Source organism: Chelon labrosus (assembly GCF_963514085.1).
Source record: "Chelon labrosus genome assembly, chromosome: 22".
NCBI classification, from domain to species: domain Eukaryota; kingdom Metazoa; phylum Chordata; class Actinopteri; order Mugiliformes; family Mugilidae; genus Chelon; species Chelon labrosus.
The window spans coordinates 21,445,731-21,473,513 of NC_140355.1; the positions used below are offsets into that span (position 1 = coordinate 21,445,731).

The window sequence follows — 27,783 nt, forward strand, 5'->3', positions numbered from 1 at the left end:
CTCCCTCTGTGGAGTCAAGTGTCTCGTGGGATATTAAGGCCTTGGATGGCCCAGAGGCCACACTGAAAGGGAAAATACTACAGAGTCTCACACAGGGTGGGATGAAAACTGGAGGCGCAAAAAAAACAAAACAAAAAGGTGATTAACAAGATTGTTCTGTGACTAAGACAAGAAGGTACTATATGTCTGTGGAGGTTCTCAGTCGTCCAGGTCATGGTATATCCAAAAAAAAAACAAAGCTGAAAACAAAGGGAAGTTGTTGGGTTTCTCAAATTGTCTGGAGTCTCATCAAAGTACGATTCACTGAGGAAAGGAAAACAGGGTCAAACCAAATGCTTCAAACTACAGGTGAGTATCTGGTTGTTAACAGACTCTAGTCATGTGAGTTTCAGGTCAGCCACAACCAGCCACAGATCTTCCTCCCTGAGTCATTCAGAACTGAAGACTTGGATGAAACGTCTTCAAGAAACCCAACAGTTGCCCTTGCTCCGTTTTTTTTGGTTATTACAGATTCAGTTTTGAAGGATCAGTTCATCCAAAGAACATATTTTCATTTCTTTTGCCATCTAGAAAACCAGTTCAAAATTCAAGATGTTGACCTAATGGCTGAACTAAAGGAGGATGGAGAGCTCATCCTCTGGGAACCATGAATATGTCTACAAAACTTAACAGCAGTCCGACATATAGTTGTTGAGATATTTAACCTTTCATAAAAGCGCTGATAGATACTGATATATATGGTTAGCAGAGTGTGAAGGGCTCATCCTCCTGGAACCACGAATATCTACAAAACTTAGCAGTTTAACCAAAAGTTCTTTAAATATTTTAATTTCCATCACAGTGGTGGACTGCCCAATAGGTACTGATTATTCTGAAACATTGACAGGAGATGTTATCATAGTCTGAAGGGTTTATCCTCTGGGAACCATGAATATCTTTAGAAAAATTAAACAGCAGTCCGACCAATAGTTGTTGAGATATTTAACCTTTCATCAAAGCGCTGACAAATACGGATTACTCTGGGTGATCCACAGTAGAGGTTAGCATAGTGTGAAGGGCTTATCCTCCTGGAACCACAAATGTCTTCAAAATTTTGCAGTTTAACCAAAAATTCTTTAGATATTTTACTTTCCATCACAGTGGTGGGCTGCGCAGTAGGTATTGATTATTCTAAAGGATTTACAGGAGATCATAGTCTGAAGGGTTTATCCTCTGGGAACCATGAATATAAAAGCAGTCTCATCAATAGTTGTTCACCCATTTATAGTGAATGTAATTTGTCTTTCTGGACAAATAAAACCAGAACTATCAGCTCAGACTAGAGACATGTTCTTGGATGAACTGACTCTGGATGACCTCTCTTTGTTTTCTTGTTTTTAATACTTATTGCCAGTCGTTGCTGGGTTGACCGTTGTGTGCCGACAGCGGTAAAGAAAGTGAAAGTCGTCGGCTGCCAAACAGGATGGATGTCTGAAAAGATGAGTCTGGCTCTGCAGTTTGTCCTGAGCTCATGAGTGTGAATGTTTGGAAATTGAGTGGGCGTCCCGTTACACGAGATTAGTTTAAGGCTTACAATATTTCATTTAATCCTTTCCTTGTCTTTTTTTTTCATGTTTTTTTTTTTTTTTCTTTAAATAGGGATGAATCCTATAAAAGTATTACTGTAAACGAGTCATGCTACTGAACTGTTTTTGTTCTCTGGATCCCACTTGGCCTGGTTAGTCCACTCCTCCTGGACAGATCCCTCCTTCCTAATCTCGAACAATCAAAGTGTTATTCATGCTATGTCTCTACAAACGTCTCCACCCACGTCCTCTTTCTTTCTCGTTTGTGTCCAGTCCAGAGATCATGGTGGCTCAGACCGGGTCCTTTAACACCTTTTATAACCTTACTTGGGGCCAAGTAACCCTCCACTGCCCTCCTTGGTGCTCCCGGTGCGACCCCAGCACCCAGCAGCTATGCTCATACTCCTCTGGGTTGCGGCGGCGATCCCTCGGTCCCGCTCCATTTCACACTGGCTCAAGGTGCGCTCAGTCCGGCCCGGCTGGCTCGGCGAGCTGGACCCCGACCCTCCCGGCTGCTTCGAGGAGATGGTGCGAAAGATGTGGTTGCGCTTGCGGAGGAAGTCACCCCCGGCAGCGCCCAGAGCAAAGCTGCCCTTGCGGAGGACCATGCGGGTGCTGGCGGACTTGGCCGGGCGAGACCTCTGGCTGTACTCCAGCTGGGACAGATGGGACGCGTAGCCATCCGGGATGAACTGAAACGGATGTAGGTCGGTCAAATTTGATGAGTTATTCATCAATAAACTCTGCCCTGAAGTTATTAGATTGACGTAAATTATTACAGTTACAGATTTCCTGTTTTTTTTTTTTTACTTCCCTGATCATTTACACAGGAACATATGTTGTTTTTAAATCCATTTTACTTAATTCCAGCATTTTTTTCACACATTTCATAAATAATCTGAAGGATTGAATCGTATCTTCTTGTATCGTATCTTATGTTCTTGCATCATATTGTATTTTTTTTGTATCGTATCATATCGTACTTAGTTGTATCGTATCATTTTGTATGTAGCCCTGTTAGAATGCATTGTATATTCTTGTATCATATCTTATTGTATCGTATTGTATCACATTTTGTTTTGTCGTTTGTTATATTTGTATCCTTTTGGATCTTACCTTACAATTTTATCATATTGTATCATATTGTATTTAGTTGCATTGTATTGTGTATCGTACTTTACCTTATTATACTGCATCATACTTTGGTGTATCATATCGTACCTTATTATATTGTATCATATTGTATCTTAACGCACGTTTTCTATCTTACCATATTCGTATCTTCTTGTATCATATCGTATCGTATCGTATCGTATCGCATCTTATCGTCTTGTATCGTAACATATCGTATTGTATCATATCTTATCTTCTGGTGTCATAACGTATCTTATTTTATCATATCATATTGTATCATTTCGTATCGTATCATATATCATATATCGTATCATATCTTCTTGTATCGTATCTTATCATATATCGTATCTTCTCGTATTGTATCATATCTTATATTGTACCGTACCTTCTTGTATCGTATCGTATCTTATATCACATCGTATTGTATCTTATCTTCTTGTATCATATCATATTGTATCTTATATCGTATCGTAACTTTTCGTATCGTATCACATCTTCTTGTATCGTATCGTATTGTATCTTATCTTCTTGTATCATATCATATCGTATCTTCTTGTATCGTATCTTATCATATCGTATCTTCTCGTATCGTATCGTATCGTAACTCCTCGTATCGTACCACATCTTCTTGTATCGTATCGTATCCTATATCGTATCGTATCGTTTCTTATCTTCTTGTATCATATCATATCGTATATCATATCGTATATCATATCGTATCGTATCTTCTTGTATCGTATCTTATCATATATCATATCTTCTCGTATCGTATCATATCTTATATCACATCGTATTGTATCTTATATCGTATCGAACCTTCTCATATCGTATCACGTCTTCTTGTATCGTATCGTATAGAATCTTACCTTATTATATTGTATTGTATCTGTATCGTATTTAGTTGTATTGTATGAATCGGATTTGGTTGTATCGTATCATTTTATTCTATCTATTCTATCTCGTATCTTATCGTATTGTACTGTGTCGTATCCAATAATATCTTACATATTCTTCTTCTTATCGTATTACTAATTTATTCCATACCTGACACTGGTGCTGCATTTTCTTTGTGGGCCGCCCCACTATGTAGATATGGGACGGGGGCAGGCCGATGGACGAGTACACAGAGATGTCCTTGGTGGAGCCATAGGCTGCAAAGATCCTCATGTGGGCCTGAACAGGAGAAGACAGGAGACGTGAGCTTTAAGAGAGACTGGCAGGACTTCACTGCATCCCCTCCAGCCTTTACCTTACCTCACTGATCAGGGTTTTGAGGAAGTTGGCTTTGTGTCTCAGCGGGTCATGAACCAGCCCGTCGCAGAAGGAGACGATGCCATGAGGGAAGTTGTGCTGAGACAGCCAGGCCACCACCCGCTGCTTCTGCATGTCGGGACGACCCGTTACATACACTATCAGATAACCCAGGTCCTGCCAGTACCTGCAAGCAATAAATCAACACATTTTAATTTATGCACAGACAACATTATCTGCTGCCATCATTAGATCTGAGTCTTTATCTGTCTCCTGTTTAGAAAACTAAACATACTTGACATAAACATTAATCTGAGTATGAAATATAATAAAATTGTAATAAAAAAAAAAAAAAAAAGCAATATGCAGGTGTGTCCAAACTTAATATAACTTCCAGACTAAACCCAGAGACTGTGCCGGGCTTATCCTCACCTCACAACGTCCACGGCTCCAGCTCGGACCTTTGGATCGCTCCCCATTATCGACACGCTGGCAGCAAACGACCCGTCAATGCTGAACACGACAAACTCTGTTCCTCGTGGTACGATGGTCAGATAGCTGTCTGCAAATGTATGGTCACCCCTGTTAGAGAAACAGCAGAGAGAAGGACACGGGCATGGAAAAGAGAGGTTTTAATGAAAGGGGATTCATGAGAGAATGTACTTTTTTATTTAAATTATCATAATTCAGTTTACCTGACCACCATTTTGACAGGATACACCCCGATGCCCAGCCGTTTGCCCTCAGGGATTACATAAGAGACCCGTCCACTGCTGTTGGTGAGCTCGGTGTTGAAGTACGTCCACTCTCCAGAGGGCGGCTGGGTCATGATGTGGATGTCAATCTGCAGAATAATAAAAAAGATAAAAACAAAATGTTCTCAACGCGGCATGTTTACACGACTTCCTCCCAGATAAACAAACGCGTCCTCCGTTACCTTCTCTCCAGTGAGGGTGACCATGTCCAGAGGGCCGTACATGAAACGCCCCATCACCGTCTGCACGCCGTCCTCCGTGAACACGGCGTCGTTCACGCGGTGGTTAGCGGTCACGTTCTGAGAAGAAGAAGAAGAAGAAGAAGAAACAGGAAATCAGTTTCACCTCTAGAATCCCTCTAAACAGACTCCACATGTGAAGCATCAGTGCTAACCACCGCACTACTGTGCCGCCCCGTCCTGCTGCAGATTGTTAAAAAGTAAGAGCTCTCTTAGAGTGATATATTATTATATTTGACATAAGCAGATAGCGTAGCAGTATTTATAGCTGTAGAAACTTTATAAGTCAATTACAGAGAAAGTATATGGTTAGCTAGCTTACATACTATATATCGTGCCACTTAAAAGTATTTGCACGGCTCAATATTTTCTACATTTCTGCACAGAAATGGCTCGAAAATTAATAGATTTTCATAAAAATCCTAAAAGTACACAAAGAGAACTCAATCAAACCACTGAAACAGGAATATTATACAAAATGAGCCAATATTACATATCAGTTTATGCAAAAGTAAGTTCATCTGACTCAGGTGTCGTTTAGTTCCACATTTTGTTTAAAACTAAAACAGTCTGGTAAAAACAAACTCATCTCACCCGAATCTTAACGTGCGTCCTCTTGCGGAGCCACTTCTCTCGCGGTTTGGACGGCGTGAATTCAGACACTTCTTTACCGTCCAGCTCCAAAATACTGGAGTTCTCATGTCGCATGACCTACGACGGAAAATGACATTACAATAAATAATCAGTAGTGTCTTAAAAATACAGTTTTTATATATATATATATAGCAGATGCTTCGGCTTGTCTCGCCGTCAGAAGCTAAATGGCTAATTCAATGCATGAAACTAGACTGAATCTACAGATTAATATGCACTATTATGGAAACCAAGAAAAAAACAGAAAAGAAACGACTGTAAATATCACCAGAGGTCAGTCTAGCCATTTTAGCAGTAAATTTGGCAAACATGCTAACATGCTATACATTAGTAGCACATGAACGGATGAAGAGGGGGAGAAGAAAGGTGCTCAATGCATCATGGGAAGCTCCCCAGGCCTATAGACACTTGAAGCAGTGTTACTTGAAATTAAATCTCAATTCTTACACCTCTGCAGTAAATATAGAAGTGTTACTTCCATTGTAAGACAAATATTAACCAAATAAACCCTGTAGAAATTACTAATAATTAGAAGAAGAAGAAGAAGAGGAAGAGGAGGACCTGTCTGAGTAGGAACGAGACGACGTCTGTAGACTCCCAGTAGGAGGCGTGGAAGAGATGAGGCAGAGCCACGGTTGGAAACGCTGTCAGGGCATCAGGACAGTACAGAGCATAGTCCATCCGCTTACTGCCCCACCACCGAGAGGCAACTACAGACGGGACAGGGGGCAAAAAAAAGCACAAAGAGTCAGAACAACATGTTGATCTTTATTCTGCTCTAAAAGAGTTCAGGATTATCATGAGTCAGAAGAAGAAGGGTCCGTCTAAGAGGCACTAAACTCCTAATTATTTGAAACGCACACTCGTTAGAAGTTTGTTTCTTGTGACGGGAAAATGAAACTACTCAAGGAAGGACAGAGGAGGAAGGACAGAGCACAGGGAATGAGGATGGATCCTAGCATCCTTCCCTCATGTCCTCTCACTACATTTCCCAGGGTACCTTTCTCTATGTTCTTCAGCACCCTGGGGGACGGGGGCACTGAGCTGACGTCTGTGATGTCAGACGTGACATCGGTGAGGTCAGAGGTCATGTCAGAGCTAACGTCCGAGCCCTGCTCAGACTCCACGCCGTTGGGTCTCGGGAACACCCGGCGGACCTTCTGGCGCGACCGAGTGGACGGAGTCCGAGAGGCAAACCTACTGTAGGGCAGAGCCAGCTGGGACAGCAGGCGGCTCCGTTTACTGACCGCACATTTGTTCGCTGAGGGGATGTTTGGAGGAAAACGAACACGTAACATAAACAGTCAGCGTCCAGACCAGAACTTGGCTCACACTCTGGAGGCGAGGGGTTTATCTTACTGGAGGCGATGTTGGAGGCGGTGTAAGAGTCGGCCATGCCCGACACCTGGCTGGCGATGCTGGCCTCGCTCGCCCTGCGGTTGAAGCGGAGGTGAGGGATGCCCGGTGACGTGGGCGGTGGGTACTGGCCATCGACCATAATATGTGAGTGAAGAGAATCCGCTGTTAGACAGAAAAAATACTCCAATTAGATTATATGTCCGCATGGGGGCAGCAGAAACACGCTGTAAATACAAGTCATCACCTTTAAATTGATATAATAAATATTTATAGCCACCTGATTGAAGTAAATCTAATATTCGCCACCTTTGAGCCAGTGTTAATTACGTTAACGAAGATGATGAAGAAAAGTAGTCATAATAATAATAAAACTAATATCTCATGATTAAAAACTCTGACGACATGTTAACGAGACGAGACTAGAATGTTACTTGATTTGATACGATGCTAAATGAATATCGTACATTCAAAATGCATGATCTCTTCGTCTAAAATGTAAATGTCCCCGTCACTGGATCGTTGGATCTGATCTCAGGCAGTTAGCGTTAGCTACCAAAACAAGCTAGCTGCTACAAGCCCTGTGGCTACAAATGAGAAGAGTACAACATTTGAAGGAGCATCACTCTGATATTTATGCAGCCACCATCACGGTCAGTAATACAACTATGAAGTAAAAGAAGCCTCATCTAAGTACTTTACTAGTTTTGAAGTCGCATCTAAGTACTATTCGGTTAAAGTAGTCTCATCTAAGTACTGTTAAGTTAAAGAAGTCTCATCTAAGTACTATGAAGTTAAAGAAGTCTCATCTAAGTACTATGAAGTTAATGAAGTCTCATCTAAGTACTATGAAGTTAAAGTAGTCTCATCTAAGTACTTTACTAGTTTTGAAGTCTTACCTAAGTACTACAAAGTTAAAGTAGTCTCATCTAAGTACTATGAAGTTAAAGTAGTCTCATCTAAGTACCATGATGTTAAAGTAGTCTCATCTATGTACCATGAAGTTAAAGTAGTCTCATCCAAGTACTTTACTAGTTTTGAAGTCTTACCTAAGTACTACAAAGTTAAAGTAGTCTCATCTAAGTACTATGAAGTTAAAGTAGTCTCATCTAAGTACCATGATGTTAAAGTAGTCTCATCTATGTACCATGAAGTTAAAGAAGTCTCATCTAAGTACTTTGAAGTTAAAAAAGTCTCATCTAAGTTAAAGTAGTCTCACCTAAGTACTTAACTAGTTTTGAAGTCTCATCTAAGTACTACGAAGTTAAAGAAGTCTCATCTAAGTTAAAGAAGTCTCATCTAAGTACTATGAAGTTAAAGTAGTCTCATCTAAGTACTATGAAGTTAAAGTAGTCTCATCTATGTACTATGAAGTTAAAGTAGTCTCATCTAAGTACTTTACTAGTTTTGAAGTCTCATCTAAGTACTTTACTAGTTTTGAAGTCTCATCTAGGTACTATGAAGTTAAAGTAGTCTCACCTAAGTACTTAACTAGTTTTGAAGTCTCATCTAAGTACTACGAAGTTAAAGTAGTCTCATCTAAGTACTACGAAGATAAAGAAGTCTCATCTAAGTTAAAGAAGTCTCATCTAGGTACTATGAAGTTAAAGTAGTGTCATCTAAGTACTATGAAGTTAAAGTAGTCTCATCGAAGTACTATGAAGTTAAAGTAGTCTCATCGAAGTACTATGAAGTTAAAGTAGTCTCATCTAAGTACTTCATTAGTTTTGAAGAACAAAACAAAACATATCCAGGTGTGAGTAACAGCACTGATACCCACTCTCTGCGTGGAGCTGTGAGGACGGCCAGTTGAGGACAGGGACGGGGATGGACGTCTCGTTGACGGCGTTTTCCTGGAAGCGGTAAGACGACGCACCACCAGACTCCACCAGAAGCTGAGGGTTGCTCTGCACCGTCTCAACTGAGAAGTCAAATAAAAAATAAAAACACATGTGGGACACAAGAGCACATACACTTGTCCCCTGACACCTCCACCCACTGACAGGAGCCATGATGATCAGGTTATAATGTTACGGCTGATCGGTTCATGTGCACGTGCGATGTCTTCACTCACCCAAGAGAGCCGAGTGTCCGTCCCCCAGAGGAAAGCGCTGATAGCGGGGGACGCTGAAGGGAGGCAGCAGGTGGAACCTCTTGTCCAGGAGAGGCTCGAGACGGGAGGCCGAGGGGTCGGCGGGATGGAACAGGTTGTAGACCTGCTGGCAGGCGGGACGCAGAGCGGACACTGGACAGGGGACAGGGGACAGAAAGAGAGTTAAGGGTTAAAACATGACACAAAATAATAAATTAAATTAATCAGCCCTGCCTCCTGTCCTCCATCCATCCACCAGATGTCCTCACACTGTCCTCCTGGGTCCAGTCACACCAATCACATCTGTTTCCTGCCCCAGTTAATGCATCATAAAACAGATTTACATAGCTTAATGAATGGATGGAGGCTGGAGGACATGTGCTCAGTACATCATCACCTAAATCTATGAGTAAACTAAGAAATGAAAAGAAAGGATAATGAAACTATAAAGATTCTGTCTGGAAACGAGTCCAGATGTTAAACCCAGCAGCTGCAGGTCGGTGGCCTCTTCCCTCAAACGTCCCGGAGGACTCTCAGTGGCGTCAGATTTGTGCCTGTGTCTGCACGTCGATCACGTATTTGCCTTTTTTCGGCGTCTGAGATCAGAAACGTGACGTCTGAACCCCTGACACCTGCGTCCTCGCCGCTAGAGAGAAAACAACATCGTAACGAACCAAAATAAAGTCCTCACCGTCTAACAAGGGCACCACAGTCTTCCTCAGTGCCAGCACCAACCCCAGAGGGGAGCCGAAGAGGAAGAAGTCGGTCACCTCGAAGTCAAACTTTCCCAGCGAGCCCCCCTCCAGCATGGTGCTGCTGCTGGAGCGTCGAGACCCGGGCTCCCCGTGGAGGACGCTGGAGTGAAGACTGATCAGAGATACAAAATAAAATGAAGCTGAAATCTTTGGAGAGTTTGAAGGAATCTGTGTGTCCCCCCTCCCCCTCCTGTCCCGGTGTCCCCTCACCTGGACAGGAAGGCCTGGTGGTGCTTGATGGTGTCCAGCTCGTAGGTGGAGGAGTCGCTGCGTTTGCGGGGGAGCTGCTTCTTGGGGTCGTCGGGCCCCGAGCAGCGAGGGATGTCGATGTTACTACGGCTGAGGTGGCGGCTTCCCTCCAGGGACGGAGAGGACGGAGACACGCTGTTGATGATGATGCCCGGAGAAAGGAGGTCTGTGTCCTGAGAGAGGGAGACGGAATGGACAGAAAGGGCGGCGTCGGGTTTGAAACACGTGGTTCAAAGGTTTTAGAAATGAATGTGTAAGGGCTCTAGGAAGGAAACCTGCTGGTCTGAAGGTTGGTCAGTTTAGTCCTAAAGTTTTATACTTAAATTCCTTCGTTTGTTCCTTCCTTCTCTCTTTCATTCCTTCCTTCCTTCAGTCCCTCTTTTCTTCTGTGCTCCTTCCTTCCCCCATTCTCTCTTTCCTTCCTTCCTTCCTTCTTTCGTTCCGTTCTTCCTTCATTCATCCCCTCTTTCCTTCCCTTTTTCCAAACTTCCTTCCCTCTTTCTTTCTTTCATTCCTTCCTTCTTTCCTTCAGTCCCTCTTTTCTTCTGCGCTCCTTCCTTCTCTCTTTCCTTCTTTCCTCCTTCCTTCCCTCTTTCATCCTTCCTTCCTTCCTTCCCTCTTTCGTTTCTTTCTTCCTTTCCCTCCTTCTTCTTTTTTCCATTCCTCCCTTCCTTCCCTCTTTCCTTCTTTCCTCCTTCCTTCCCTCTATCCATCCTTCCTTCCTTCCTTTTTCCTCCTTCCTTCATTCCCTCTCTTTCCCCCTTTCCTTTTTTCATTCCTTCCTTCCTTCCTTCCTTCCTTATTTCCTTCCCTCTTTCCTTTCTTCCTTCCCTCCAACTACCTTTCATTCATTCGTTCCTTCCTTCAGTCCCTCTTTTCTTCTGCGCTCCTTCCTTCTCTCTTTCCTTCTTTCCTCCTTCCTTCCCTCTTTCCTTCCTTCCTTCCCTCTTTCGTTTCTTTCTTCCTTTCCCTCCTTCTTTTTTCCATTCCTCCCTTCCTTCCCTCTTTCCTTCTTTCTTCCTTCCTTCCCTCTATCCATCCTTCCTTCCTTCCTTGTTCCTCCTTCCTTCATTCCCTCTCTTTCCCCCGTTCCTTTTTTCATTCCTTCCTTCCTTCCTTGTTTCCTTCCCTCTTTCCTTTCTTCCTTCCCTCCTACTACCTTTCATTCATTCGTTCCTTCCTTCATTCCCTCTCTTTCCTTCTTTCCTTCCTTCTTTTCCTTCCTTCCACGTGGTTAAAGGTTTTAGAAATGCAGTGTAAGGGCTCTAGGGAAGGAAACCTGCTGGTCTGAAGGTTGGTCAGTCTCCAGATGTTGTTTATTTCTAAACTCTGACAGTTTTATACTTACATTTCCTTTGATTTTTAATTCATAATTTTGTTTCTGTATTTTCTTTGTTTTTTGTACTAGCCATGCTAACAGGTTTGCTCTCAGGACTTAATTGTTTCAGGGGAAGGATTGTCGTGACATTTTGTAGAGCTTAGCGTCACCGTGTATTCTACTAGTACGACTTGATACCTGGACGCTGATGGTGCTGCCCCGTCTGCTGCTGTTCTGACTTTCTGACACCGTCACAGAGCTGCTGCACAGAGCGTCAAAGCCCAGGATGCCTCCGACACAGTCGCCAATGACGCACACCTGCATCAGAAAGAAGAAAAACCTGAATACACATGAATCAGCTCCATCGTTTGACCTGCCTCCAGGACGCTGACTGACTGACCTGGCCGTTAAAAGACGCTCCTTCCAGAGACCTGATGAAGTCACTGTACACCTGATTGGCCCGTAGGATGACGGTGGCCACCGCGTCCTGGTACTGCGGCGCCGAGGTGGCCAGAAGAGGCAGAGCGGCCAGCGGGATGTGGTCCTGGCTGCTGGACAGACAGCTCTCGTCGTAGCTGTAGGGGCTCAGGCTGCGGGACGGAGCAGAGGAGCAGAGCGAGAGATTATTTATCTGTCCACACAGCAGGAGGTGAATGTGTTACAGCAGGTAATTAAAACGCTGTTCGCTCACTTGGACACGAGTGAGAAGGCGTCGACGCACACCGCGGGACAGGGGACCATCCGGATGGCGATGCGGCCCAGCGCTGTGGGATAATGGACCCTCATCACGGTCTCAAAGGCCCCGCTCAGCGTGTTAACATCTCCCTGCTTGTTGTTCTGTTCGCCTGCAGAAAAAGAAAGGCTCATTATTAATCACTTTTAACACGCAGACATAAAACTGTAAGCTATAGGCAATATAGCTTCTTAAGCACAGCAAAGACAGCAGCTAATGCTAATCAGATTAGCTCGGCGCGTCAGCTTTATGCGTTTGAACTGTTCCCTAAATTATGATTTAAGATTTTCATTTACTTTTATTTGTGTGTGCAACTAATTAAAAATGTGAGAAAGTATTTAATTTTTATATTTCAGGAAAAATAAAAAGCTAAATTAGCTAAGGCTAACGGCTAACCTGAACTAGCCTCCAGAGAATAGCTTTTTAATTTTTATTATGAGATAAGACAGCCTCTAATTTCTAACTTTTATTTATATATAATACTTTTATAAGATTGTTTATTTGAAAAGAAATAAAATCACCTGGTATTTTGTTGAAAAAAACATTCAGTAAAAATAAACCTACATTCTTTCTGCATGATTACAGTTAAAAGTAAAGATTTTTGGGACTGTTATTTCAATAATATGCAAATAATTGAGACTTCTATCATGAAAACAGCAAATACCCACTGGTTCAAGTCTCAAAATGTCCTGATTAAATTCTTCCATTTACTATTTCATTGTAAATTAAATAGTTTTGGGTTTTATTCTGGGCGTTTTATTCTAACGTTACAGGACCAGGTAGTTTGCTGTACCTGAGCCGGTGTCCAGTATGTTTCCTCCGTGCAGGACCAGGACCAGGACGTGAATTTTGGACGGCTGGAGACACTGCTGGGACGAGCAGTCCTGCGGAGAGGAGAGGTTAATGAGAAGGAGATGGTGCCACGAAAATGTTTGAGACACAACAGTGAAGAGGAAGGAAATTAAAGCTGGATCATCACTTCAGTTCACTGACAGGGCGACTGAAAGCTCATTTCAGTTCAGTATTATGTACAAGTGATTTAATTAAGGGTTTTAGTGTAAGACGGACAGGAATGAAATTAGAAAATACCCTCACCTCCATCTGCGTCTCCTCGTTGCTCATGACGGCGTACTCCCCTCCGGACTCCTGATACAGAGTCTCTGTGAAAAGATAATTAATCCTCACAGTCACTGATATTTGAAGGTTTTTGTTTTGAATCATGTCTCCTACAATAAAAAGCTGTTGTTCTGTGATGTTTACATAAATTGTTAAAGCGTTAAATAGAGGAATATTTAATACAATGAAAGATATAGGACCACAGGACTCACATTTACTGTTTTAATTCATCTTTTTCTCCCTTTAATTCATTATTTTCAGCATAAATGTTGACTAACACACTCTTTAAATGTAAAATTTCCTGATTCCAACTAATTGATAACTAAAGCTAATCATAGCTTATAATTTTGAGACCATGATTTATATGATTCAGACATTACTTTTAGTAAATGAGCGACTTGTTTCACATGTAAAAATAATGTTGAGGTCCAGGGGGACAACTTACCTTGTGCTTCATCCACTTCTATTGTTTCTATCTTGTCCATCAGATCGTTGGAGCTCCACTTAGTGATCTCCTTGGAAAACATCTCCTCGTTATCTGAGAAGTCTTCTGTAAGAAACACAAAACTAGTCAGCCTGATAACACAGATCTAAATCAGAGGCCCCGATCAGGCTTAAAGTCCAGGTGTGAACGCTGATCTGGTGTCAGTCCACATGTGGAGGTGGTCTGGGACACATGTGACCTCCTTCCTTTGGTAGTGTGAACACACAATGAGTCCTGGGTCACGTTAAAGACCACCTACTCAACAGGACTGATCTGAGGAAGAGGAGTTTAACTCATTCATTCAACCACTAGTAGAAATGATCACATGAATCAGTGATGTCTGTTCATTAGTAATGAGAGCCTTTTAAAAGATTCTGGTCTTGGAGCTGAGAACAAATTAAAGAAGAAAATAACTCGCTGTCCATTAGAGACAACCACAACTAACATCAAGGTGGAGATTAATAAATAAATACTAAGTTAAGAGAGACTTTACAGCTTGTTCCAAAATATATATCATGTACCCAAGTTGTGACGCACACGTAAAAACAGCTGTTGAGGGTTCTGATCCAGCGGTAGGTAGAGATCCATTAGAAACAGCAGCTGGTACAATATTTTATGTACATGGACAGACATTTAAAACACACAATGAAACTTTTTTACAATATAATATGATAATATTACCGTGGGCATCAAAGAACTCATCGTCTGTGCTGTCCTCTGAGTCTCTGGCGATACTCTGCATCCTCCACTCTGAGATGCTCTGGTGAGATGGACTACCTGCTAACAAACAAAGACCAGGAGATAATCAGATAACTCTAGTTTTAATTAATAAAAAACATCCTCTTTACTTTTAAAGTGTAAGACTTTCTTTTTTGATCAAGTATAGTTAGGGCTGGACTGAACCATCCCTTAGTTATGCTGCTATAGGCCTAGGCTGCTGGGGGACGATGCACTGAGCACATGTCCTCTACTCTCTTCTCTCTTGCACCAAGCTCCTGTCCTCTAATTTCTTTTGTCTGGCACAAAGCTCCTATCCTTTAATTTCGTTTCTCTGGCACCAAGCACCTATCCTCTAATTTTTTATCTCTGGCATCAAGCACCTATCCTCTAATTTTTTATCTTTGGCACCAAGCACCTATCCTCTAATTTTTTATCTTTGGCACCAAGCACCTATCCTCTAATTTTTTTATCTTTGGCACCAAGCACCTATCCTCTAATTTCTTTTCTTTAGCACCGAGCCCCTGTCCTCTAATTTCTTTTCTCTGGTACCAAGCTCCTGTCCTCTAATTTCTTCTTTATTACTAGACATGCAATTCTGCGCTACTGCTGTATAGCATGTTAACTGCTGTGTTTCCCTCTGTCCCCAACATATAATATCTACACTACCTGTCAACCATTGCATTCTGCTTCTTGATATCAACACATTTAGCACAAGATCAAACCTTCAGTGCTGATCTTAATACAATAGAAGTTTATAAATGAGTTGAAAACCAGGAGGAGCTCCTCACCTCCTCTCTTCGATGACCTGTTGGAGGATCTAGAGGATGTCGACCACTGCTTGGTGAGCTCCCCTCGTGTCTCCAGTGAATCTCCAAGCTTCCCTCCTCCTCCTCCACCTCCTCCTCCCTCGGCCTCTGCAGCCGAACCCCCCGTCTCTGCTCCCTGCTCCTGGTCCTGGCCGACGGAGGAGCCGTTGGTCTCCGTCCCCCCCTCCTCGTTGAGGCTGAACTGGGCCATCTTCTTGGCTAAGGCCAGCTGGGTCTCCAGCTCCAGCTGCCTGATGTCCTCGATGGTGAGGCCGTACCACTCGTCCTGCCAGCACCACGCCTGCCGGTGGGCTCGGACCATCACTTTACGGAGGCCTGCAACGAACACGTGTCCAACATTTACAACAGCTACTCTTGACTTCTCCCTGATGTTAATTCAGCAAGTTTCTATCACTGACTTTTGTTGGTAGTGCCTGACTTTTAACATCTCAACCTTTTTTTTTAATAAATAATCTAACTCAAGATTACAGAAGAGTTTTGAGGCTCATTTCCAAATTTTAATGTCAAATATTTCAGATATATTCCTAGTTTTGCAAGATTTTAAAATTTTACAATTATTCCCAATTTGCGAAGATTATTCAACATTTTTTATTAGGATTATTGCAAAAACATTTACAGGTTTATTCCCAAATGTTCAATATCAATCTAAAACGTTCCAGGATTATTTCAGAGAGCTTTGTTCTCAGTATGATAAAGCATTTAAGGATATACATGACCCAAACTAAAGTCCTCAGACAGAGCTGCTGTGTGATAATACTCATGATTGTTTCTTGATGCAGACGAAGGTGCTGCTGAATATTTCAGAGTAGAAACTAGTAAACAACCAGCAACGACATTAGCATAAAATAAACCTGAATGAGAGGGTGAAGTGAGCGTCAGGAAGGAAAACCACATTTTGTTCCTGAAGATATGTTGATTAGAGAAGATGGAGTGGCCGCCGCTTCATTAGCCAAGAAGTAAACGCTGCGAGGGAGCGGGCCGAGGACGAGGAGGTGAATAAACAGCCTTAGATCACAGCAGTGAAATAGAAACAGCCCGGCGATGGCAGGAAATTAATCCAGACTGCTCTGTTATCTCAGGAAGCCAGACACTTTCTACTCAGCCAGCTAGCGCTAGCATTTCATCTGTTCAGTTCATTCCTCACGTTAACCTAAGATCTTTGGGTTTCTTATAGTCACACAAAGATATTTAAATCATATATCCTATTATTATTTCCAGTTTTCCTGGTTTACTGCAGATTTTTAAAGTTTATGCCAGATTTCTAGTATTATTCAGTGTCTTTTAGGATTATTCTCAGTTCTTCCAAGAATTATTTGCAGTTTTTCAGAATTACTTAGTTTTCAGGTTCTTTACTTTTATTCTTAAACTTTAACGGTTATTGCAGATGTTTTCAGGATTAAACCTAGTTTTTCAAGATTATTTTCACTGGACTCTGGATTTTTGTTGAGTTTTCAGTATAAATCCCAATTTTTATGGCAAATTATTTCCAATTTTCCAAGCTTAATCACAACTTTTAAGGATATTCCCAAATAATTTCCAACTTTTCAAGGCCAGTAATTTCATTTCATTTAATTTCCTTACTCTGATTTCTCAGGATTGCCTCTGACTGTCATCATCTTTCTAGAGCCAGCTCTTGATCTGAAGGATTATTCTTCTACAACTTTTATGTTAATTTTTCTGTGTAATTCTTGATTCTCATGTTTTTTTTTTTTTTTTAAACTTAACTGTGAGATGTGACCACAAACTCAGAGCCTCCACCTCCCATACCTACCCACGTCGTGTATGAAGCGTTCGATCTTGGACTGCATGCCCCAATATCTGAACTCCACCTTGCAGAGCTTGTAGGCACACATGACGGCGCTGTGGGCCAGGTTCTGGTTGATCTCCTCGATCCAGTCCTCCGTCAGAGGACCCCGCTTGGTCTTGATCGACTGATACAGCTTAGGATCCTCCTCCACCAGGTACTCATGAGGAGGAATGTAGTCCTTGACGATGTCTATGGGATCTAACAAGGGACAAAACCACGTAATGAGACGTTAATGTGAGGCAGATCCAGGCAGCGAGGTTATGACGCCTTCACTCCCTCAAGAAAATAGTGTTTTTATGTAATCAGTCCCTGCAGCGGTTGTGTTTGTCGGTGTATATTTAGTATGCAGAGGCTCGACTCTAGCTCTTACCCTCTGCGACACTGTTTTCACTGCTCATGTGTGGTTTTTATATATATTGTTTTTACGTGCATGTCGACCCACTTACCTACAGTCCGCTGTCTTTTTTCAGCAGAAGACAGATTGAAGACATCCACCTGATTCCCAGTGTCTGGTTTGTAATACGTCTCAATGTCTATGGAGAATTTCTCAACAAAGGGACACGTGTACCTGAGGACAAAAAAAGAAAGACGGATAAATATAGATTATAGAGAATAAACTGGAATATTTGTGTCCCTTAAATTGTGGACTAATAAACAATCAGCTGATCAATCAATGCATTGAGAATCAGTGGCTTTAGTGATTAAAAATAACTTGAGTCTCCTTCTGAAATGCTGCAGAGAATAAGTTTAAAGCAGCGTTAACGGAGTAAAGTGCAGCCTCCTCGAGGTAAAACTGAATCTAATCATCTGTAAGAACTTGGTGCCGCTGAAGCTGCATAAACTGATGAGAACGTAGCTCGACGGGTCGGTTTGCAGAAACGAAGCCAAACAGTAAATGGATATGAAATCACTGAGCTGAAACTGATCCAAACTAAATGTCTCCGTCAGCAGTTTTATGAATCTGGGAGACGAATAATGCAAAGCATTAACGATGTTCTGTAAATTAAAAGGTCAGTGCTTCTGCTGTCGATACACTTATATAATTAACACTAAACCGCCTTTAGTTTTTTTTTTTCCTTTCTTGTGGGATTAATGCAGATATATTATTTGCATTTTGTTCCAGAATAATAACTGCAGTTTTCAGATTAATTTGCAAAAGTTTAAGATTGATCCCAAATAATTTCAGAATTTTCAGAAAGATTAATTTCAACATTAATGCAGATACACTATATTACCAAAAGTATTCGCTCACCCATTCAAATGATCAGAATCAGGTGTTCTAATCACTTGGCCTGGCCCCAGGTGTATAAATTCAAGCACTCAGGCATGCAGACTGTGAAACAAGACATTTGTGAAAGAATGGGCCGCTCTCAGGAGCTCAGTGAATTCCAGCGTGGAACTGTCATAGGATGCCACTTGTGCAACAAATCCAGTCGTGAAATTTCCTCGCTCCTAAATATTCCACAGTCAACTGTCAGCTCTATTATAACAAAATGGAAGCGTTTGGGAAAAACAGCAACTCAGCCACGAAGTGGTAGGCCACGTAAAGTGACGGAGAGGGGTCAGCGGATGCTGAAGCGCATAGTGCAAAGAGGTCGCCGACTTTCTGCACAGTCAATTGCTACAGAGCTACAAACTTCATGTGACCTTCAGATTAGCCCAAGTACAGTACGCAGAGAGCTTCATGGAATGGGTTTCCATGGCCGAGCAGCTGCAGCCAAGCCACACATCACCAAGTGCAATGCAAGGCGTCGGATGCAATGGTGTAAAGCACGCCGCCACTGGCCTCTAGAGCAGTGGAGACGCGTTCTCTGGAGTGATGAATCACGCTTTTCCATCTGGCAATCTGATGGACGAGTCTGGGTTTGGAGGTTGCCAGGAGAACGGTACATTTCAGATTGCATTGTGCCAACTGTGAAATTTGGTGGAGGAGGAATTATGGTATGGGGTTGTTTTTCAGGAGCTGGGCTTGGCCCCTTAGTTCCAGTGAAAGGAACATTGAATGCTTCAGGATACCAAAACATTTTGGACAATTCCATGCTCCCAACCTTGTGGGAACAGTTTGGAGCGGGCCCCTTCCTCTTCCAACATGACTGTGCACCAGTGCACAAAGCAAGGTCCATAAAGACGTGGATGACAGAGTCTGGTGTGGATGAACTTGACTGGCCTGCACAGAGTCCTGACCTGAACCCGATAAAACACCTTTGGGATGAATTAGAGCGGAGACTGAGAGCCAGGCCTTCTCGACCAACATCAGTGTGTGACCTCACCAATGCGCTTTTGGAAGAATGGTCAAAAATTCCTATAAACACTCTCCTCAACCTTGTGGACAGTCTTCCCAGAAGAGTTGAAGCTGTAATAGCTGCAAAAGGTGGACCGACATCATATTGAATTCTATGAGTTAGGAATGGGATGGCACTTCAGTTCATAGAATGAGTAAAGGCAGGTGAGCGAATACTTTTGGTAATATAGTGTATTTCAAGATAATTAAAAAAGATAGCAAGAAAAAACTCAAATGTAAATGTTTTGTGACGCATGGACGCCTCACCGGGTTCGGGTATAGGGGTAAGCGTTCCAGGACTCCTCCTCCACTCGGAGCGCAGCTTGAGGCAGGATGGCGCAGAACCAGGACGGGATGTGTTTGCCGATGTGATAGACCTTGTGGGTGTACTGGCCCGAGCCGCCGGGGCCGTCGTCGTAAGGCTTGTTCTCCAGGATCTCCACGCCGCTGCCCTCGCCGCAACTCTCCTCCCTGCTTTTCTTCTGCAAGGCAAATCAAATACCACGGTAATTCACAAACTTTTCGGGATTATTGCAGGTGGAGTATGACTTGACTCTGGATTTTCGTAGATTTTCCGGGATTATTCCCAATATTATTCCAGATTTTTTCTTTTTTGTAATTGTAAAATTATAGAATCATTGCAGACTTTCCAAGATTATTTTATGACAAATTATTCCCAATGTTGAAGAATATTCAATTTTATTTATTTATGTATTTTTCAAGATTAATGCAGATATTTCAAGATTATTCCCAATTCCCACTCTTAAATATTCAAGTTTCAGGATTACTGGAGACATTTCAGGATTAGCCCTAGTTTTTTCAAGATTATTACACGTGGAGTATGACTGGACTCTGGATTTTTGCAGATTTTCCAGGATTATTCACAATATTATTCCAGATTATTCTAGATTTTCTGTGATTTCCAATTTGCAAACCTATTGTAAAATTACAGAATCACTGCAGACTTTCCAAGATTATGTTACCGCAAATTATTCCCAATTTTTATTTATTTATTTTTTTGAAGATTAATGCAGATATTTCAAGAGTATTCCCAATTCCCACGCTTAAATTTTCAAATTTCAGGATTATTGGAGACATTTCAGGATTATTTCTGGTTTTTCAAGATTATTTCAGGCTGATTATTACTGGCCTCAGGACTTTTGTTGAGTTTTTAGTTTTGTTCCCAATCTCCCAAGATTAATCCAGATTTTCTGGATAGGTCCCAAATTTTTTCAGTTTTGTATTTATTTCAAGATTAATTCAGATATTTCGAGGTAATTTCCAATTTTATTCTTAAATTTTCAGGATTATTTCTAGTGTTTCAAGATTATAGCAGGCAGACAAACACTTTGTCCTCATGTGCAGCTACAAACTCTAATCTGTCATTTTAAGGCGGTTCTGGTTCTGGAGCAGCCTCATATATTTTGAGACCCACAACCTTATTCCTGGTTAATGAACAGCCTGTTAGAGACGAGATAGGTCCTGATCTCCTGACGCTCATCCTTTCTTTCCTCTAACTCCCAATTAAACTCCTGCCATCCTAACGCAGCACTCCTGTCTCTCTGACCTTCTGATCAGAAATGAACGGATGATACAGCAGAACTGAAGTGATGAGGCGGAAAGAAAAAAGCTGTCACATGGGAAAAGAAAAACTGCCTTTCTTTGACTTCTTTCACCTTTTATTTATACTCTGCGTCAGATTTTTATTTTCCCTTCATCCACAAATTAATCTTAATTTTTATAGATGAGTTCCAGTGAAACAGACGGTACAGTAAAAGCTGAAATCCTTCGTTTCCCTCTCTTCCCCGTATGGAACGTCCTCCGATAAGAAGTAGCAGATGGTCGGACCCCACAGATCCTGCAAGACTGAGCCGAGTATTAAACCTCCACAGAGATTACAGCATCAGTTCATAAAACTCCTCAGTCCAATTAGACTGAAAGCGTCTGCAGCAGCCAGATACACAGAGCGTTTATATTAAATCAGAATCTGAGAAAGGAGCCCAGTTATCAAGTAAAAGTTTCAGAAGAGGAAATCAACCATGAGGAATCAATTAGAGGCACAAACCAATCAATGATTCATTTGTTCAGGGAAAATGTTTAGCCTCCAAGATGTGATTAGTGAGACGTTTTTCTTTATCAGTTTAATCGCTAGAGCAAAGATGGTTTGTCAGGAGTAGAAAACAAGTTAAAACAATAATATATTTAAAATTATAAAAGTTTATTTTTTTCAGGTCCTTCTAGCTTCCTAGCCTCCCAGCTAACAGTAGCTCATCTAGCTTCCTAGCCTCCCAGCTAACAGTAGCTCATCTGGCTTCCTAGCCCCCCAGCTAATAGTAGCTCTTCTAGCCTCCTAGCCACCCAGCAAATAGTAGCTTGTCTAGCTTCCCAACCCCCCAGCTAATAGTAGCACCTCCTAGCTTCCTAGCCTTCCAGCTAATAGTAGCTCTTCTAGCTTCCTAGCCTCCCAGCTAATAGTAACTCCTCCAGCTTCCTATCCTCTCACCTAATACTAGCTCTCCCCTATCTGCCAAGCTTTCCAGCTAACAGTAGCTTTACCAAACTTTTTTAGCCTCCTAGCTCCAACTTATAGTAGATTGTCCTAGCTTCTCCCAGCTAATAGTGGTTCTTCCTAGCTTCCTAGCTAATAGTACCTCCTCCTAGCTTCCTAGCCTCCCAGAATATAGTAGCTCTTTTCGCTTCCTAGCCTCTCGACTAATAGTAGCTCTTCATAGCTCCTTAGCCTTCTAGCTAATAGTAGCTCTTTCCTGCTTCTTAGCTTCCCAGCTAATAGTAGCTCACCCCCCAGATAGCAGAATAGCAGCTCTTCTTAGGTTCTTGCTCATTTTAAGCGCCTCTATACAGTACGTAAATAACACCATCATTGTTGGTTTCGCTATCATCGTCTGGTTTGTTGACAATAAGAGAAACGTATTCTTTATCGTGGAATATCTGAGGGCGGCCCTAACAGCAAGTTGCTCCTTCTGCAAGAGGTATGAGGAGATACGATGCCAGTAATTCTTTAATGTCAGTTTGTTGTGTCCACGCCTAAACAAGAAGTGGACATGTCCACCGTGATCAGCATCGGCCCTGATCCTGTACAGGTTATTTTAAGAGCCAGCCCATCGCTTTCTTCGTATGTGAATGATGATACCGTTACAACATCTCAGCTTCAGAGTGATGATTGAAAAGCTATTTCATCCCTCCCACTGCAATGTGCTGCCGTACGTGAATACAAATCACCGTGATCGTTATTAACGGCGAGGAGACAGAGAGGGGGGTGTCCGGGGTCAAGAATGAGAGCTCAGATTGAACACGGAGCCCTCTCTCCTGAAGACTTGAGGAAGGCGGGATCAGTAATGAAGGTCAGAGGAGGCAAACAGCTGGAAAATTGCTGTAATATAGCAGGTAATGTAATTTAGGTGAAGAGCTGAGGGCCTTAGATTACTCTCCCCCTGGCTGGGGGGGGGGGGGGGGGGGGGGCGAAGGCTAACACAGTAGATCTTCATAGCTTCCTAGCCTCCCAGCTTGAATAAGGCAAAAGGAAGATAAGGAGGAAAAGAACAAAGAAATGAAGGAAAAGAAGAGTGAACTCTATGGTTTTACCTAAAAAAAAAGAAGTCTAAATATTAATTTCAGCTGCAGAAATTCCTATTGTCCCTGTAATTATCATCATACTGCATAATTATTTCCAGGAAGCTTCCCTTATACAAAGTACAGACCCACAAAGTCAATTAAACATAACAAAAGAGCACGTACAACACCATCTGTCCTTGGAAACTCAGCTCAGATAAGGAAAACAAATCTTTAACCGGATGAAAAGTAAAGAGAAATTATTAAAGAAAAGGATGTGACGTGGAAAACAAAATCTGAAGGTGAGTCAGAACTGTTTCTGTGCAGCCACGTCTAGTCCTACTTTATTTTAAAATCTACCGGACATCCCAAAAGTTTTCAAAGCCCATTTAAAGAGAAACAAAAAAAAGGAAGTGTGGATTTGAAAGAGCCTCAGCCAGCGTTCACAGAGGAGAATGAGGGTTTGAAGAGAGAACAGGGAAAGAAAGCAGAGCCCACGTCCAATCGGGGAAGTGCTTCTGGCTCTAGGTGGACGTCTGCTGAATTATAATGGACCCGGCTTTGCCGAGGGTCTCGTTTCTGCCAGGTACCCTGAATAATTCATGCGGCACCACAAGGTTAACATAAACCAGGGGTACATGCGTAACTTCCCTCTCCTCAGGCCTCCACACACTCTCATGTTTCAAACACCGACTGTAAATAAAGGTGGATGAAACATGAGCAGTTTTGAAGCTCAGTGTGGCATCTCTGGTCGTCGCCATTTTGGCTCGACTCCATCTAACTCCCAAAAACGGTCAAAGAGGCTAAAGACAGCAAGCAACCTGTGAGGAGTATAGTTAAGTTCGTCTTGCAGACACCTTAGCAGAACTCCAAATGTGTATTCATCCGCCACTAAAAATAGTTCCCCAAAAACTTTCAATTCCTTCCTATTTGAGCAACGTTTGCTAAAAACTAAGGTGCCCATCTAATTTAGAAAGCTAACCTATATATTTATGTGCAGTATCAATTGCTTGGTGGTGGTTTCGATAATTTCATGGGGTTTGGTGACAGTCCACAACTTCCAGAGCTAAAACTTAAGCCAACAGGAAGTGATGAAAAACTACAGCAACACTAAATTATATCAAGGATTAATTATAATTAAGGGCGTGGCTTCTTTGAGTGGCAGGTGGGTGTTCCAAGCTGTCTCAAGCCTCATCTCCGCCTCTTTGACCATTTTTCTCAATGAGCTGGGAGTTAAGTGGAGTAAGGCCAAGATGGCGGCTGCCAGAGACGCCACACTGAGCTTCAAAACTGCTCATCGTCCATCTTGGATGCGGCTGCTTTGAGTTTGACAAAAAAAATAAATAAAAAAACATCAGATCGATCTTTTAACTCTTTCAAAAACAATTATATTTAAATTTCCCCGAGTCGTTAACGAGGTGAACTGAAACGTGAACGACGCCTGTTAACGTTTACCTGCATCCTGACACCTGTTGTCATGGTGACGCCGACTGCACCTTCATCCCTCTCTCTCTCTCTCTCGCTCTCTCTCTCATCCTCACCACAAACAAAATGATGGCAGCTGCTGCCACGCTGCAGCTGATGTCACCAGTTACCATGGCAACTGCTGCCCAGCTGTGACGCTGGGGGGGGGGGTTGTCCATTGGTGTGTGTGTGTGCGTGTTCACGTAATCACATCATCAGCATCACGTTTTACTTTAAGATCGTGGACAGTCAGAAAGTTTGAGGGTTTACAGACTGATGATGAATATTCCAGATTCTGTGTTTGTGTTTCTATGGTGATCACTGCTGACTGTTGTGAAAGTGGGAAACGTGAAAGAGTCTGACGTGAAGTGGACTAAAGCAGCGAGTTAAACACACGCCATCTCCTCCATTATCTTGGCTGAAACTGGTTTTGGACGACAAATCTCCCAAGATTGTGCAACGGGATTAGTCCACATGTGAGGGAGATCTAAAACAAGACAGAAACTCTGAGAGCAGCGTCAGGACTGAAGGCTGATTGGATTTAAAAATGTACGATGACAGAGAAGAGCTCCACAAAAACAAACACACATGAAAGATGAGAAACTAGAAGGAGGATATTGTGGAAATGCCACAAATCTCTGGAGCCAACCAACCCAGCTTTGTGAAAATCTCTTTCATGACAATGTAAAACTGAAAAACCTTTAAATTACTTCACATTTAATCGACTCGATTAAGGAAACCAGTAGCAACACCCAGCCCTGTTATCATGTCTTTAAACCAACCAACTGATGTGAAATAAAAACAAACTGCAGAGCAACAACTACAAATATACTGATCCACACTCCAGTACAGTAGGTGGCGCTAATGTAGTTGTAAGCTTGTTTACCAAACGCCAATCAAACCAGAAGGAGAATACTTTTGCAGTAATGCTGATGAGCAAATGTTTGGCGAGACTTCTTGAACATAGGGTGCACTGTCAACATGCTAGCTAATGTTAGCGTAGAGGGCGGACCCCTCACATTACAAGATAATCTGGAGGGAAGTTCTGCACTAAATTGACCCCAAAACTAGTAGTATGAGTTCAACTTCAAGGAGTAAATTCACAGATATTGAATGCACCACACAATGGCACTCCAGTCCAGTAGGTGGCGATAATGCCCAATCACCAATCACACCAAAAAAGAAGCAGAAGAAAAACTTGCTCTAACTTCATAATACTTTGCTCTGAGGACTATCAGTTTTAATATCTGTAAACAGAAGCATGCTAGGCTAACTAGAATGTGTACCCTTGCTAGGCAACATCGTCAGCTGCTTTATGTCCTGTTCTCCGGTTGTTTTTTTGGTGAAATACTGATGGAATCCTCCAGATTTTAAAAGCTAAATATTAAACACATTTATATTAACCGGCAGTGAGTCTGTGATCAGTCTTTACACATCTCACATTACAAGATAATTGGCCAAAAAACCCGGCTAGAGAATTACAAACTGATGATGGAGGAAAAAAAGTCTCATTTACTTAAATTAGTGACGGTAACAGAGAGAGGAGACAAAGTGAAGTCCACTCTGACCAATGAGACGCGGCCTTCTATTCTCCTGGAGACATGCTAAACCCTCTGGTCTCCAACTTTGATAATGAGCCCAAACAAACCTCTACTGGTCTCAAACATACGAAAAAACATCTCCATATTAAATATGTAAAAGCTTCACTAGTATCCCAGAATATATTTATAACACCCACTGTGACGATAAAGATGTTGTTTGTTTTTCCTTGAGTCACGTCCTGAATTTAATCGCTACACAAAACTCACACGCATTTTCAGTTTCAAGTGTCTCTGCACAAATTTATGAAAGGAAACACAAACTGCAGGCATATGGAGCGCCATCTGTTCTGCAGAGCTACACCGCTCCCGTGACCTTTTCACTACGTTTCCTGCTACGACTCAATGGCACCTTCAACTACTGATCTCCGCCGCCGCCTGCAACACGAATCACTGCAACACCTTCCTCTAATCTGACACAATACACACATTTATTCATGTCCTCCTAACGAAGCACACAACTGATAGCTGCACAGATAAAACATCCTTCCACAGCCGTAACGCAGACGTCTCATCCAGGTTCAGTTAATAATGGAAGAAAAAGTCAGATAAATGTCTTTATCTCGTGTTAAAGTCGTCTAGCTCAACGTTAACGTCATGTTTTTACAGATTTGAAGCCTTTGACAACTTCTGACAAATGTACTGAACATATATTCAGATGTATGCATTGAGTAAAAGTATGTCTTTTAAAAATAAATAAAATTAGACTTAAAGACGACCAAAATTCATAAAAATCAAGGCCACAGTTTTGGTCTTCCACCTCCTCTAGACGTAAATAAAGATAAATATCAACGTAATTCATTTAAATGAGGTGTGAGGTTTCTAATTTCTTGCAGCGTAAAGGTCATGTCTGTTTACTTTATTCGTGTACATATTAAATACCAATTTTTCAAAGTGACAGAAAGTATTTGGACATGCTCACTCAGCAGATTTACATTTTACAATTTAACATTTATTTTTCTACTTTGTTTGCTTTGCTTTAAAGAATAAGGCTTTAGTATATTCATTTCATTTCATTTCTTTAGTTTTGAATGTTCTTGGCACACTAGAACACATTTTTAAAATATAAAAAATTATTGGTAATACATTAAATTGTTAAATGTCTGCTTTAACTTGAGTGAGTTTACATCATTACTGAAAGAACTTTTGTGGGAGATGCAGCTCTTCTAGGCGTCCAAAAGTAAGTGGACACAGGAAGTTAAACTAAATCTTCCAGGAACTGTTTTGGTTTCTAATAATAACCAGAGGAAAACACCATTAATCTCAGAAGAAAACCAGTCACCTGGATCATGTAGAGCTGAGCGATGCGGTACTCCTCCACGCTCATGGGCATGGGGATACGATACTCCTTGATCAGCATGGTTGTGCTTGGTTTGAGCCGACGCTGTGACTGTGTTTGAGCCCCAGAGTGGGACGCAGTGTCAGCGGGTGGACGCTCCTCTCGGTCGGTCGGCTGGCTACCCAAGCAGCATGTTCAGACGGCGAGGACGCGACTCGACATTATTCACGCCTAGAGAGAAAGAGAGAAAGAGAGAGAGAGAGAGAAGAGAAAAACATGTCCTTTTCAGCTTCCACGTTAGCAGTTAGCATGTTTGTCTCAGGGATTAAACTCCCTCACCACCACACACACACACACGCACACACAGCAACACACCCCATGAGTCCTGCAGCCGGCCCTCCTGTGGATCTGTTACAAGGTAATCCATTGACCCAGCTACAGCCCTGAAATCCTGCAGCAACCTACATCCTGACTACACACTGAAGACGCAGACAAGCTGTAGTCAACGTCTGTTAACCAGTTATTTTATATAAATA

The 27,783-nt window shown here is 42.1% G+C and overlaps 1 protein-coding gene across 2 annotated transcripts; it reads right to left on the reverse strand.

Moving 5' to 3' along the window:
* On the reverse strand, positions 1 to 27,553 carry LOC311508009 (membrane-associated phosphatidylinositol transfer protein 2-like). 2 transcript variants are annotated; one of them, XM_084572614.1, is made up of 26 exons: positions 27,251 to 27,553; positions 19,604 to 19,818; positions 17,502 to 17,623; positions 17,020 to 17,253; positions 15,210 to 15,563; positions 14,383 to 14,478; positions 13,663 to 13,767; positions 13,197 to 13,261; positions 12,895 to 12,985; positions 12,060 to 12,213; positions 11,769 to 11,958; positions 11,567 to 11,686; positions 10,012 to 10,223; positions 9,738 to 9,913; positions 9,029 to 9,199; positions 8,735 to 8,875; positions 6,958 to 7,119; positions 6,599 to 6,859; positions 6,160 to 6,308; positions 5,539 to 5,655; positions 4,888 to 5,004; positions 4,646 to 4,794; positions 4,383 to 4,532; positions 3,954 to 4,137; positions 3,744 to 3,872; positions 1 to 2,257 (listed from the first exon to the last, which is right to left on the reverse strand). In XM_084572614.1, the coding sequence occupies exons 1-26, from the start codon at positions 27,326 to 27,328 to the stop codon at positions 1,889 to 1,891; spliced, it is 4,311 nt and encodes a 1,436-aa protein (XP_084428740.1). In that variant the 5' UTR covers positions 27,329 to 27,553; the 3' UTR covers positions 1 to 1,888. The 2 variants fall into 2 exon arrangements, with proteins under 2 accessions (XP_084428740.1, XP_084428741.1); XM_084572615.1 differs by lacking the exon at positions 6,599 to 6,859.
* Between the last annotated feature and the right edge of the window lie 230 nt (positions 27,554 to 27,783).